Raw genomic sequence first — 14,404 nt, 5'->3', positions numbered from 1 at the left:
CCCAAAGGTGATCAGATAATGACTGTGAATCATTTCCACGTGCTTCCACCTAGACCAGTGGTCCTCAGCCTTACTGTATATTAGCGGCTCCAGGAAAGCTGGTAAACATCTCTATGATGCTGGAAAAAACCCTAATACCCAGGTTGTCTCCCTACAGAATTAAATCAGAATCTGGAGGTGGGGGGGGGGGGGCTGCAAGCATCAGTATTTTTTGAAGCTCTCCAAATGATGTCCCTATGCCAATGTGTACCTAAGGTTGAGGACCACTGGCCTAGAATATTCTCCTCCCATATCTTTGCATAGCCGGCTCCTTCCTATGGGTCAGTTCTCAGTTTTAGCTCCTCAGAGAGGCCTTCCCTTTCCACGAAAGTAGCTCCCCCCATCCAGTCACCTCCATCCTGACCCTTTGCAATGTTCTTTGTAGCCTGTCTCCTGGACACATGTGTTTGTTTATTTCCTGTCTCCCTCCGTTAGAAAGTAAAACCATGAAGCTGGGCCCTTGCCTATCTTCTTGATAGTTGTATCCCTTCTGCCCTTAGCAGTCCTGGGACCATCAGCCCTCAGAACACATTTGATGAATGAATGAATGAATGAATGAATGAATGAATGAATGAATGAATGAATGAATGAATTTGTGGTTACTTCAGAGTCTTCATGTGCATATACACATGTGTACAAATATGTATACATACATATAGGCAACAAAATTGTATGTTTTTAAAAATATTTCAGAGTTAAATTTTTAAAAATTATAGTTTTTGGTTCACTCTTCTTTCACTGGGCATTTGGGGAACGCTGTCTGAAAGCATTACAGTGTCTTTTAAATGTGGTTTGTAATACACTGTGCTCCACACCCCCGGACTTTGGGCGGATTCCAGGAGCACCCTCCTGTCTTGATCCTCCCCCTCTGCCTCCCATCATTTGGCTAACTCTTCCCTGATGCCTCGGGTTTCACCTTGCCGTCTGTTTCTCACAGGCTCTCCTTGGTGCCCCAGACTAGGTTAGGACCCCTGCGCCCTGTCTCGCCTTTGGCAACAGTGTTTCCTGTCCACTGCCTCTGGGATATGAGCTCCACGTGCTCCTAGAGCACCCTATATTCCAGTGCACGTTCAGGACCTTGCTGAGCACCCGAACACCCATGGAAAGTAACATGGCATTACGCCGTATCCGGGTCCATGCTGCTTTTCACCCGTTTCCTGATTGTGGCACACATAGGTGTATCGTCGCTACCAGTAATCCGGTGACACATAGCCTTGGGTACGTCTTTCATGAATTAAGCTATTAGATGCCTGCAGTAAAAATAATCCCATAAAAGAGAACCTTGCTTTCTCATGAACACTGTTTTCTCATACGTTTTCCCCATTGAGCCTCTGCACGACGTTGTTATTAACCTCGTCTTAAGACGAGAAAGCTGTGTAAGACTCAGATGTTAAGTCACTTGCCAAAGTCATAAAAAAGCCACTGGAAGAGTCAGGATTGTAACCCAGGCCACCAGGTGACAGGAGTTGGCCTGTTATTGGGGAGAGCCTGTGACCCGTGCTTGTGTGGGTGGGCTGTTCCTGTCTCCCAGGGTGGTTGTGAGGATTAAGTGAGCAAATACCAGGTGTCTGGGTGGTGCTGTCAGTTAAGAGCCAACTCTTGGTTTCTGTTCGGGTCATGATCTCAGAGTTGTGAGATCAAGTCCTGCATCGTGCTCCACGCTCAGCATGGAGTCTGCTTGTCCCTCTCCCTCTGCTCCTCCCCCTGCTCTCTCTTTCTCTCAAATAAATAAATAAAATCTAAAAGAAAATAAGCAAATAAATATAAATGTGTAACACAGAGATATATACCAGCTCTGCCCTCAATAGCCACATACAGGCCTTGGACAAGCCTCAGTCTTCTCATCTGTAAGATGGGGAATAATAATATTACTTCAGCTTCATTGTGGGAAAAATGTAAAGCGTCTCAGCTCTAGTGGACTCTTAATAAATGATAACTTTCGGGGCACCTGGGTGGCTCAGTCGTTAAGTGTTTATCTTAGGCTCAGGTCATGATCCCAGGGTCCTGGGGTCGAGCCCCACAGCATCGGGCTCCCTGCTCAGCGGGAAGCCTGCTTCTCCCTCTCCCTCTCCCCCTGCTTGTGTTCCCTCTCTCGCTGTGTCTTTCTCTGTCAAATAAATAAAATCTTTAAAAAAATAAATAAATACACGATAACTTTCTCTATTGCCGTCCTAATCTCTCTAGAGTTATGAGCTTTTACATCACGATTTCATTTTGCAAATGAAAAAGTCTTCACATTTTATCAGGCCAGCAATGAGTAGATGACCCAGATATCTTTATGTACTTCTGTTAAATATTCTAAACATAATGGCTATTAAAGAATTGTCTGGGTGTGCTCGAGCTGGCTCCCCACCACTCCACGTCCGGAGGCTAACTTTTCAATGCCCCCCCCCCCCCCCCCCGCTTTCACTTTGTGATCTGGAGGTGTATGGCGCCACCTGCTGGTCAGAGGCACACTACACTCACAGAAAGTGTGGGCTCGCTTATGACAGACTACTATGGTAGGGTCCCCTCCTTTTAGACTTCCTCTCTAGTCAGTTCAGTAATATCACCTGTTTCTACTCTCCTAGTCATGTGGTGGAATGTCTGAAGCAAGTGGTGCTTTCCGAGGGCCATTAAGACACATTGTACAAGTCATTTCCTTCTGGAGCTCTTAGTTTCTCCACCTATAAAATAACGAGGTAGAATCAGGAGCGAGATCATAGGTCCTGTTCACTGTTAAGCTGCTAGGATTCTGTGCACGTATAGTGGACCAGATGGGAGGGATGGAAGGAAAGTGAGTTACCTCTTAGGTTAAGTTCAAGGCTGGGAACAGAAAAGGGTGGAATCTAGGGAGAGACGATGATGAGGTCAGGCACAGGGTAAAAGGCACAGGGTGGGACGAACCACTACTTTCTCCTTGCCCATCATCAGCAAAACCATCGCCTTACCATCACTCCAATTACCATCCGGTGGGAGCCCACAGTAGGCTCTGTGCTCTGCGCTTCACGTGTTATTACATTCCACATTAATTTCACACTATTGTCCTTCCAGTAACTCTTTCACATAGATATTAATTACCATTATTTACAACTGGGAAAAAGGGTTCAGAAAGGTTAAGAACTGGTTGTAGATAAGAGGGACAGTAAATGGGAGAGCTGAGCTTGTCTTCAAAGCCAGTGAACTTCCCACTGTGTGTCCTGCCTTCAAACTCTCTTTATTACCTACATTTTTTTTTCTTTCATGCTTTCATGAGGGGAGATCCTTAAGAGGTAGTCACAGATTCAGGTTATGATGTGGGGAACTGACAGAGGCATCGAGATCATTATGGTCTCTAACTGCCACTCTGATTCAGCTGAAACCAGCTTTGCTGGTGGTACAAACAGCCTGCTAATGAGTGAATCACCTCCTTTTCACCTCATTGGGATAGAGGAAGTCACTTCTGCGACCGTGGAGACAAGCCTTGCACCTTCCTCCTAGGCTCCTTGGATACCAAGTGCAAAGGCAGAAGCAGGTGCCCTCTGTGTCCCCCCACGACACTGTTCAAGTATGTGGCACCTTCTCCATTTCCCAGACTCTGACTCACTTCCCCCGCTCTGGTCCTGGCAAGCAATCCCCTGACCTTGGCTGCCACCTTCCTGGGGAGCTTTCTTTCTGGAACTGTGACCCCTGGGCATGAGGGGTTTGTGTAGCCCAGGGAAGAACACTCAACTAACTAGAAAACAGAAGCCCTGGGCTCTGGCCCTTGCTTTCTCATCTGTGGTTAAGTGACCTGGGCAAGTCCTAGGGTCTCTGAGCATGTTTCCCCCTCCCTCCCTACTGAAAAACGAGAATGGTGACACCTTCCCTCCCTCCCTTGAAAGCTAGTTTTCACCTCCAATTTTTCCCCCAATCCATCCTACGCACCAGCACCAGAGCTGTATTTCTAAAAATACTCATTTCATTGTGTCTTTGCCCGTTCCGAGACTTCTGCGGTTGACTGATGGAGCCAGGATTCAAACTCAGGGCTGACACCAGCCCAAACCTGTGACTCCTGACCATAAAGTGCTACTTCCCTCCACGCCCTATGCCAATGGGGCACCCATGTAAACCAGCCTATCACCTCCCGAAGCCCCATGCAAATGTACATCCTGTTCTTCTGTTAGCCCGGGACTAACCTGCCCATCTGGTCGCCCTCCCCTCTCCCTATGTCAGATCTCCTCCAAGCATTAAGGTCCGGAGCCACCCCGAAGAAGCCTTCCCCCTACCTCTACCTCCTTCAGGACTTTTTTCATACTTCAACTGAGCGTTTTATTTATTTAATTCATTTAATTGTTTTAATTGCAATGCTTGTGCATGAAATTTTGCATACAATGGTGGGTTCCTGACCCCCAACCTCCAAAGAGTCCCTGAACCCTAAGTGATGACCCAGAATGCCCCTGGAACTGAATCCCCCCACTCCCTAGCAAGACCCCAGACCATGCACAGAAATGAGGATGTTTTCCCTGAGGGCACCTCTTCTGACTTCCTAACCAGCCAAAATTCCAGAGAGTTTTGATCCCTACAGAGCTGCTGCTCTCAGGCAGATTGTCCCCTGCTGAGAACCCTGGTTCTGGGAGCCCCAGCTCCTTGGCAGCGGAAGGCCTGCAGGCCCTCTGCAAAGGGAGGCAGTCTTTTAGGAATGCAAAGCAGGCACATCCACAATCTCTCAGGCCACGACAGCAGAGCAGGGGCCTCTGGAGCAAGATTCCAGCAACTTCGGCAAAAGCCAGAAAAGGACAGTGGAAAGGAGGATCCCACCAATGTTGGTATTGTCAGCAATTATCCTAATGTAGCCATCTGCCGGAGGAAGGGATACACTGCGGGACAGTGTTTCTAGAATGCTGCCTTTTGTGTAAGAATGGGGGGATATAAATATATATGTATTGCTTATATTTTTCCAAGTGAAACCGTAGCCTGATAAAACTCATAAGAACAGGTACCTTTTCCATAAGAGGAAGGGACTAGGGAGGGCACAGAAATAGCAATGAATTTCCCATACTCTATTCTATGATTTTTGAACCATATAAATTCTTTGCATAATTACTAAAACAGTTCAATCAAAAAGGGAAATAATAAACAAGCTCTAATAATTGGTAAAAAACCTGAGACAAGTTAACCTAACTCTACGTCGAGTGGGTACATAATCATAGAGGGAAGAACTACTTCCAGTAATTTAAAAACCATTTGTTGACCACATATCCCTGGTAGGACGTATTATAAGACTTTTTAAAATCCCAATTAATTTTAAAACTATAGTCAATAGTCCTGTTGTTAACAGTCGTGTCAATACCACGTATGGAAACTACGCTAAGCACATGGCATCAGGCAAGAAAATCCCTTTCTCCATCATCAGCAGTCTTCCAGCTTAGCTCTGGCCCACCAGGCTGGTGTGAGCCCCTCGGGATCCTTTACGGCCCTGGCAGAAACCATCTTTCCTTCCTCATTCTCGCACCCTCCGTGCCTGGCTCACAGTGGGCCCTCAATGAGCATCTGATGGGTTGAAATGAAGTTCCAGCCCCAAGATTCTACTCAGATTCCCCTGAATCATAGCCTATCCAATATCCAGGAGGCCTCAGACCTATCACTTATTTCTGGAGGCCTCGTCTGGTCTCTGTCACAGCCCCTCCCAGGCCTCTGCTTCCTGTGCTCTTTGCCCTTCAGCCCCTTGGCTCCAAACCCATGCTCCCACCTTATTTGGCCACATCAATAATCATTTACTTTCTATAATGGGATTCTGAACGTCTATTATCTCATTTAATTCTCCCCTTACCTCTATTTCAAAGCTCAGTTTTACACATCATAAAAATGTCATCGTAGATGAAATGAAGTCATCTGTCAAGGCCCCTCTGCTCGTGAGCGAGGCAGCCTGTCAAACATCATTTGGACAGATATTGCTTCAAATCCACTCCTAACCATATTGACTTGAGCAAGTCCCTCATTCATCCATTCACTGATTCCAAAACCAGTTACTGGCCACGTGAGGCACAGGGTTGGTGCCAGACACACTGAGGTGACTGGAGAACGCAGACACTGTCCTCCGGGAATACTGAGGCTCCATGTCCCCATCTGTCAAAAGGGAAATAGTATCTGTCTCTATGTCCAATGAAAGACTACTCAGAGATGAAAATACAACAACACGTCACTGTACATGTAAGTTAGGATGTGTGTGGACGTAGAAAGCTAGCTTGCACCAACAGGCTCGGCAAGTCTTCAGGCTAGCCACGACATTTCCAGATGCTGACCTAGCCGATTATCCAGAGGTCCTGGTTAAACACTACCTCTTCCTAAGACAAGTCCAGAGAGTTTATTAAGCACTAACTAGGCCATCTACCCTGTGCTAAGCAATGAGGGGTTTCTCCCAAAGCGTAAGTCAGGACCAGGAATATATGCCCACTCTCCTTGAGTTCAAGGTAAATGTCTGATGGCCCTGGTGGGGGCCCCTGGGGGGGGGCCCATGGTAGGAAGCAAACTTGAGCCATTTTAAACAAGTGGGCTTTCAATACAGATCAGAGTTTGAATCCCAGCCCTACCATTTACCAGGTAGTAACTCTGGTCACATTCCTTACCTGAGCTGCCTCAAGTGAAAAATAAATGTAAAAATAGGACGTCCTAGAGCCATTGGGGAAATTAAATAAGGTAATGTATATGAAATGCTTGGAACAGAACCTAAAACATAGTAAGAACTCAGTGAGTAGCCCCTGGCGTTGAGTTAGTTCTGCTATAGCCCAGGTCTTGGGGTGTCTCCCGAGCCTGAAAGATGCCCAGGTCTTCCACAACACCCAGGGCAGTCAAGGACGCATTGGCTGGAGATGTGGGAGCGGCCCTCCCCAGTTCCGAGCCCCCGCAGCCCCGGTGCAGATCTCCCTGTCTGCGGGGCTCGGCTCCAAGGAGTCCAGCTGGGTGCATCTGGCTGGGGAGATTAAATTATTTTTGAATTCCTAACTGAATGTTCTTTTAATGGAAACTCAATGACAGGCATTGAAATAGATTTCCTCCATAACCCCTCCTCCCGCGGCGCCCCCCCACACGGCTCTGTGTTGCGCTGTTCCCGATAACCTTTATTCCCTACCCCTGGACTTTTATCTCCCCAGTGACAAACAGCCCTTGCTGGACAGAAAGAGGAAATTCCAGTCATTGTTCTCAAACTTCTGGCTTCCAAAATAAAATGCTCTATCTCCCCTGTCAAGCTTTGATTGACACGCACTTCCTGTAATGGCTGACAACAACGGCCGAGGGGCGGGGTCAGGGCTCATTTGCATTCTTCGCATCAGAGGTTTTCACCTTTGTTCTAGATGGAGAAAGAGCCCCCATGCAATTCACCGAACCATCCAGTGGAGAAGCGATGCCCCATTTTGTGAAAAATCTCCAAGGAAGAAACCTCCTAAACTGTCTACACGGTCCACCGGGAAAGTTCTTTGCTGTCCTGTGACTCGCCCATTAGCCATTGAAACAGACACTCTAATCGTCTCACTTGTTAGATTTGGCAGTTTAGAGAGGATCTTTTCCTTCTACCCTTCCTCTCTTGTAGAATAAATTTTTAGACCACCTCCCAAATCTTCAGTCTGAATATTGGCACCGGAGTCGACCTGAGTCCTGGGAGATTAAACCAGGTTGGGACTCTCCAAATCAAAACCCCCATAGCAGGAGGGCTAAGTTAGGCACTTCAAGGGACTCAGTGCCAAGGAAAATTTTGAATGTGGTACGGCATCATGGGATGCAGTTTTTCTTGGAAGGAATAAGAAATACTGAATTGCTTTCAGAAGGATAGATAATTCAGTAAATAAAACAATGTGGCGCACCTGTAGCAATTATACTACTAATATGGTCAGGTCCTGCTGGGAATAACGTTACTTCATTGGAATAAAAAGCGTGCTTTTAGCATTGGCATTAAACTTTAGGCGAATTAGCCTTCTGGAACTTTCTGTTTCCCATTTATTTTCTTTACTAACTGAGCTCCTATGTTTTCGGTCACCCGTTCTTTTTATGCTGCTTTTGGGTTCCAGCCACCCCTTAGGATTATTAAAAGGTACCTACAGACCCTCATGTCCTCTGGGCTTTATTGGATGTAAGTATATTAATGGTTGCTAGAGGTTTGATGGGAATTTGCATGAAGAAAGAGACTCCAGGTAGCAGAATGCCTTAATCCTAATAAAGGAATATTTGAAAGCACAGATTTCCACTGAATAACCCAGAAGGAGATGCCAATCACAAAGATTCCGGTTGTTCAGCTCTCTTAACCATCAAAAGGAGCAGATTTTATAAGATCATTTCACTTCCAGCAATCCCCGAGCATGCTGTTAATGAGCAGAACAGACCAGAAGGAATGTGTTCTGACCCGCCAGTTTATGAAGGGACTACAGAGTCATAAAACCTCATGACAGTGGCAGCAGAGAATTCTGGCTTCCTCAAGCTTGTCATACCTCATTTCCTTTAGCTTTGTCAATAGATCAAATTGCGATGCTGGCACACTTATAGGCACAGACTGATCTCCCATGGAGGCCAGTCACGTCCAGTGTTACGGCCACTGACAAAGTGCACAACTCCTAGCCCATCAGACTTTGTACTGGTCTCGGTCAGAAGGACAAGAGCATGTGTGTGAATCTGAACAAATTCATCCCCAGGCCTGGGAAAACAGACCCATCCTAAGGGGAAACTGCCACAGCCACCATTTTGTGTACCCAAGACACACTGGAGTGACCATCAGGAGTGGCACAGAACGAGGCATGTCTGTAACCACAGGGTCATTTCCCTCAGGGTAAGCTGGTGTCCAGACAACTATGGTCCTATTTGCCATCTTCCCACCCCTCCCACATCGCCCAGGAGGAAGTCCACCCTCAGCAAGAGGGATGTCACCTGTCGGTCTGTTACAGTTAATATACAATAACTGACCCTTTTGGAAAGCAAGTGCACAGCTTCAGAGATTTAATATATGAATCAACACACTGAAAACATTTTAATTCCTAAGGAGCTTTGAGTCCCATTCCTTCCAGAATGGATTTAAAATAATGGAGGTGGAGGACTGAACGAGACATTCACAGTAAAACCCTTCCCTAAAGATCAATTCTTATATTAAGTTGGTCCCTTTGAGGAAGACGTGGTGTTGGCCCTCAGAGGAAAACACACCTCATGTTTGCCTCCCTGTGGGGTCACAAACCGTCCCTCTCCTTTCATCTCCTCCAGCCAACCAAAAATGGCTCTCCAAGGGAGACCGTTTTTCCCTTGATAACAGCCAATGTGAAAATAAAAGTGACTTACTTCTTATCAGTAGAATCAAAATGAGAATATGGTTTTTCCCTGATCCTATCTAAAGCTCATAACTTCTTCAAGGAGACTTTTAAGATCTCATTTGGCCCATCTATGAAACTTTTGATGATTCTGTTTCTATCAACACCGCATGATTTTAAATAATCATATTCGAGATTCCAGGTGAACTCCTATGGCTTCCATACTGCCATTTCCTATAAGAATATTGCATGTTCTAATGTAGTTGCTTTGTAGAGCTCCGTGTCTTGTAAGATCGTGGCTGTGGGGTTCAGGGGATTGGTGCTGATGGACGTTGAAGGCTCTTGTCCTAATTTCATACCCTCAAATTGTTGATTGCTTCCTAATACTTCTAGTTACCAGGTATCTTCAAGACTTTGCTTTACTCCTATTGAAAAGCCACTGTCACATTTTGGTGTCATCTGTCTCATTGCCTTCTGACAAGTTGAAGTTGGGATTGTCATAACCTCTCTTCAGCCTGGCTCTAGCGTCTTTCTCATTATAAAGACACAATGCACAATGAGGGGTCTCCACTTCCACAGTCTTGCTAAAGTTATGGAAATCCACTCGGTATTTCCCTTCCTTAGTCTTAGATACTATGGGAGCAAAACGGTAGCCCCAGAGCACCTCTTCTGGAACATAGGACGTCCGGACCTGGCAGGTGGCACTGGTTGATTCCACTGTGCCATCTAAAAACACCACTAATTCAAAGTCTTGCTGGGGAAGGGTTTCTGCTGCCATGTGGAAGAAGGGGCTGTTTTGATCAATGACATGGTAAATTGTCAACGGGGAGATGAAGAATAAATTTTCATTCCCTGCATCAACTACAAAGTTGATATTGATCTGGTCTAAAATAATGGTCTCTCCTTCAGGAGTGACTGTGGTCCTCAGGAGCTTTCCATATATGTGACTCCCAATAAGGAGACTCTTCCTAAGATTAGCCACTCGGATTAGGAGACAAAGCTTCCCACCCCGCTTACTGATCACTGCATTCTTGCTGAATGTAATGGTCTTGGCACGTTTTTTGGGTCTGGAAATCTTGGCTAAAATGGCACCACACATGAAAGAATTGATGATGACTCCAAGTATAGACTGGAAGATAAGGACAAAAATGGCAGTGCCACATTTTTCTGTCACGAATCTGAATCCATATCCAATGGTCACTTGTGTTTCCAGAGAAAACAGAAAAGCTGAGGTCATGCCATTAATGTTCTCCACACAAGGGGTATGGTTGACAGAAGGATGGAACTCAGGGAGATCTTTGTGGATGTAGGCTACCGCATACCACAGAAGACCAAAGAAGAACCAACTCCCCAAAAAGGCGGAAATGAAGATGGTCATTTTGTATCTCCATTTGAGATCAAGCACAGTCGTCCAGATGTCCACAAAGAATATAAGCCTTGAGTGGGCCTCCACATTGCCAAACTCTATGTTGCACCTTCCATCTTTGGAAACCAGCCTTGCTCTTTGCCGAGAATGCCCAAAAAAGTGAGCGACGAACCATTTCCGAAGATGTTTGAACATTCTTTCTGTCAGCACTCTGATCTGAAACACATCAAAAACAAACAAAACAAAATGGTGTTTATAGCAGCAGTGGACTAGGTGAATCACATAGAGAGCTAACTCCACATGAAAGACCATTCAAAACAATCTGAATTAGCAATCATTCAGGAAAGCAGGCAGTTTATTCTGGATACCACAACATTATTTTCAACAGAAACTTTCCACCAGAAGACCATATTGCTTAAATACAAAGAGGGAAAATAATTAGAGGGTGATAGAAATGGAAGGAACTTAAGAGGGCATGTACTCAAACGTTTCCTGACCTCAGTCAGTGGCACACAAACTTAAAAATGCTTGTGATAACCAATGATGACCTGTATTATGAGTTATTTGATATTATTCTTTAAATCGATTCTCCTTTTTCTTTAATAAATTTAGCCTTCTGCTAAGCAAAAATATCTGCGAAAGCAGACGCTGGAAGGACCATTTATATTTTTTGTAATATATAAAAATACATTACTACTGCTATTATCACTCCATATCAAAAGAAATCTTGACCCAGTTCAATTTTCTCATTTATCCAATGAAGGAACTGAGATTCAGAAAATTTTAATGACATAGCAAAGTCATGTACTGACCAGCGGCAGGAAAACAACTAAAAACATAAACCATAAGGTTCCCTGCTTCCAGTCCAGAGGAACCTCTAACATGCTGCACCTCAGTAATGAAATTTTATATTCTAAAGTCTAGAGTTGCCTGAAACATTTTAAGACAAATACTGGTCAAGTTCCTTTTTTTTTTTTTTTTTTTTTTTTTAATTCTTGAGACTATTTAGAACAGAGTTCCTCAATACAGTTTTGTCAAGTCCTACCATAAGATCTTAGGAGTTTGCTCAGTGGAGCTAAAAGCCTGTTCACTTTTTCTCTCCATGGTATGCCAAGATTCCTAAGAGGAATAGTATGATGGCCGCCATCAATGGCTCATGCTTTCTTCCCTGCTTCTAAGCTGAAGGACTGGGAAGCTCTGATTTAATTAGTACTCCAAATAATTCTGCATAAAGGTAGAACCATGCTTTATTCACTCCTCTCCCTCAGCTGCTAGCATAGTCTATGGGCACTCACTGGTTATTCAATGAGCATAAATGGAATAATTCAGTGAATGAAGTAAGCTCTTCAAAATACCATTTGCTCAATGGTTTCTTGTTGATGACATTATTGTGACTTCCAGTTTACAGCAAGAAAAAGTGAAGGGATTTTCCCCTAAACAGCCAATGATGATGAAAGCCACGGTCATCAACCCTAGACTACCTCCTCCCCTAGATGTGCCCTCCCCCACTCCAAGGTGTGCCCACCATGGTTAGCAATGTCTTCGTGGTATTTTTAATTAAATGCAAATATGTTTCTAAAATAGATTTCAAAATCCCCCTTCAAAAATATGTTTATTCATACAAACCAGGAAGCGAAACCAACTTGGTGATACATTTTAAACAAAAGTACTATATCCCACAATGTTTTGTTCACAGCCTTAAACCAGGTGAAAACATAAGAAGCCAACACCAGGTAGAAGTGGTGAAGAGAAAACCACAGCTGTGGTGATTTGAAATTTTGAGGACACGTTCTAAAGATACAGAGAAAGAAAATGCTACCCAGAGAACAAACAGCAGTGCACACATTCAGAAGGCCCTACCCACATCCCACCCAACCCTCATGGACCTCAGGTCCCCAAAGAGTCTTAGGGGTTGGTCCCAGGTGAGGCACACTGAAGAAGAGTCTGCCCCCTCCCCAGGCTCTCTCCTTTACGTTCACTGGGGACTTCCTCCCTTTCCCAGGTTCATGGAAGCTCACACTCTCTTAAAAGCTCTTCATAGAGAGGATGTCACCTAAAATAATAATTCTCAAGCCAACATTTATCAAGTGAATCCACATTCTCGTCATCACACACTATATTCCCAGAGATGGCTCCTGAAACGCAACTTCTGAGTTTTTCTTCCTCATGACTTTTCTCTTCCAGTCTCTCTTCAGTTCATTTCATTTTCAAAGATAAAGAATACTTCTGTAGAGTGAATAAGTAGCCTCTGATTTATTTCTTGGATAAGTCTGGGTTTCCTTGCCTGCATTACTAATAAAATATCCGCCTGGACTTGCAAAGAGCTAAAACAAAAGCGATAAGTTTATAATGCTTTCCCCAGACCGTCTGCACTTACCAACGTCCTAAGCATATTCTGACCCGAGGTATCCATGCCTGGGGAAAGCAAGGAAGTGGCCTTAGGAGTTGGTCTCTGTCTGCGGGCTGATTTCTTTTAGACTCGGCCTAATTTATTTTAGGGTTTGGTCAGTGGACTGATGCTAATTTGTATTAGCTTGAAAACACTTAATTTGATAGTGGAGTTGGGTGGCTTAAACCAAGGCAATTGGTTGTTCTCAGTCCGAGCCCCAAGCTGGGTATTTTTTTTTTTCTAGACCTCACATGGCTTGAATACCGTCATGCTAAGACAATGCAAACCCCCAGCTAAGGTCCCTGGCAGCAGGCATGGCTTGAGTTCCAACATTTTCCTGCTCTCCTTTGCCACGTTCTATATAGCTCTCTTGCTGTTTCTCATAGGTCATGCCTATTAGCGTTTCACCAGAAAGAATTAGTTATCATCGATCTCTGAGCCTGTTCTCTGAAACACACTGAGATCCTGAGATTTCCGAGTGTTCACAAAGATACAGGTGAGTATATAGACTTAGATCGGTACGTATTTGTAAGATGAAAGTGAGGTTACACCAGGAAGAAACAAGATACCGGGTCAATCTCTCTATATAATAGTCTCTGTTACGTAAGAAACTGAGATTAAAAAGCAGCCTTTATTGTTGGAGTTATTTTTTAAAATCTGGCATTTACTGAAGGTAATTTTCACATGTATGTGGTTGGCCAATGCTGTTGATTTATTTACTCAAAGAGTAAGAATGATACCTAGAGAATGTAAGAATATGGGACAAATCCATCCGTTGACCAAACCCACCATTCACATGGCAGACGCACTGTAATCGGCACATAGCCCACTTCGCTTAGACAATGACATCTAATCTAACCAGACAGAGTAAATATGTATTTTTCGTACTATGGGGTGGCCGGGGACTGGCCCTGGTTGCCTGTGTTGTGTAGCATGTACAGTTTTTAGGTTACTTTCTATTGAAATCAGTAAATCTTAATAGCAAGCAAAGGGCTGTACATTAGCTAATATTTACCAAGGTACTCTTAGTGGCCTGGCAAAGCCAGTGAATTCTATTATTGCCATTTTTTTTCTTCCGTGCTCCAGTATTCTTGTTCTGTAAAGAGTCTATTCTCACAAAATAGATTTTTTGTACACTTTCCAAACACTGAGTGGATGCTTATTGTGTATGGTTTCAAAAACAAATCAAATCTGCTCCCATTCTCAAGGGGCTTCCAGTCAAATGGGGAAGTGAGCTCAGGAAACCAGCAATTACAATGTGGTGTGATGTGTATATGCCCAAAAGAACACCTTTTCTAAAAGATCTCTATCCCATGGGTATCCACTCTCTGCACAATAGTTCGGCTGACAGAAAACTCACTGTCTTTTTGCATTCATTAATTTATG

General features: G+C 44.4%; 1 protein-coding gene across 3 annotated transcripts in view; it reads right to left on the bottom strand.

The window, feature by feature from the left end:
- Nucleotides 1–8,944: 8,944 nt before the first annotated feature.
- Nucleotides 8,945–14,404, bottom strand: part of KCNJ1 (potassium inwardly rectifying channel subfamily J member 1) — a 30,089-nt gene continuing 24,629 nt past the window's right edge. For all 3 annotated transcript variants that reach the window (XM_087868283.1, XM_045783760.2, XM_045783757.2), the window contains one exon: nt 8,945–10,845. In XM_087868283.1, coding sequence (XP_087724409.1) covers nt 9,706–10,824 — 1,119 coding nt within the window. In that variant the 5' untranslated portion in view covers nt 10,825–10,845 and the 3' untranslated portion in view covers nt 8,945–9,705. The remainder of the gene's footprint in view (nt 10,846–14,404) is intronic.

The sequence above is a fragment of the Ursus americanus genome, chromosome 16 (assembly GCF_024610735.1).
Source record: "Ursus americanus isolate L20-20 chromosome 16, mUrsAme1.1.p, whole genome shotgun sequence".
NCBI lineage: Eukaryota > Metazoa > Chordata > Mammalia > Carnivora > Ursidae > Ursus > Ursus americanus.
This window is presented reverse-complemented; position numbering and strand designations above follow the sequence as displayed.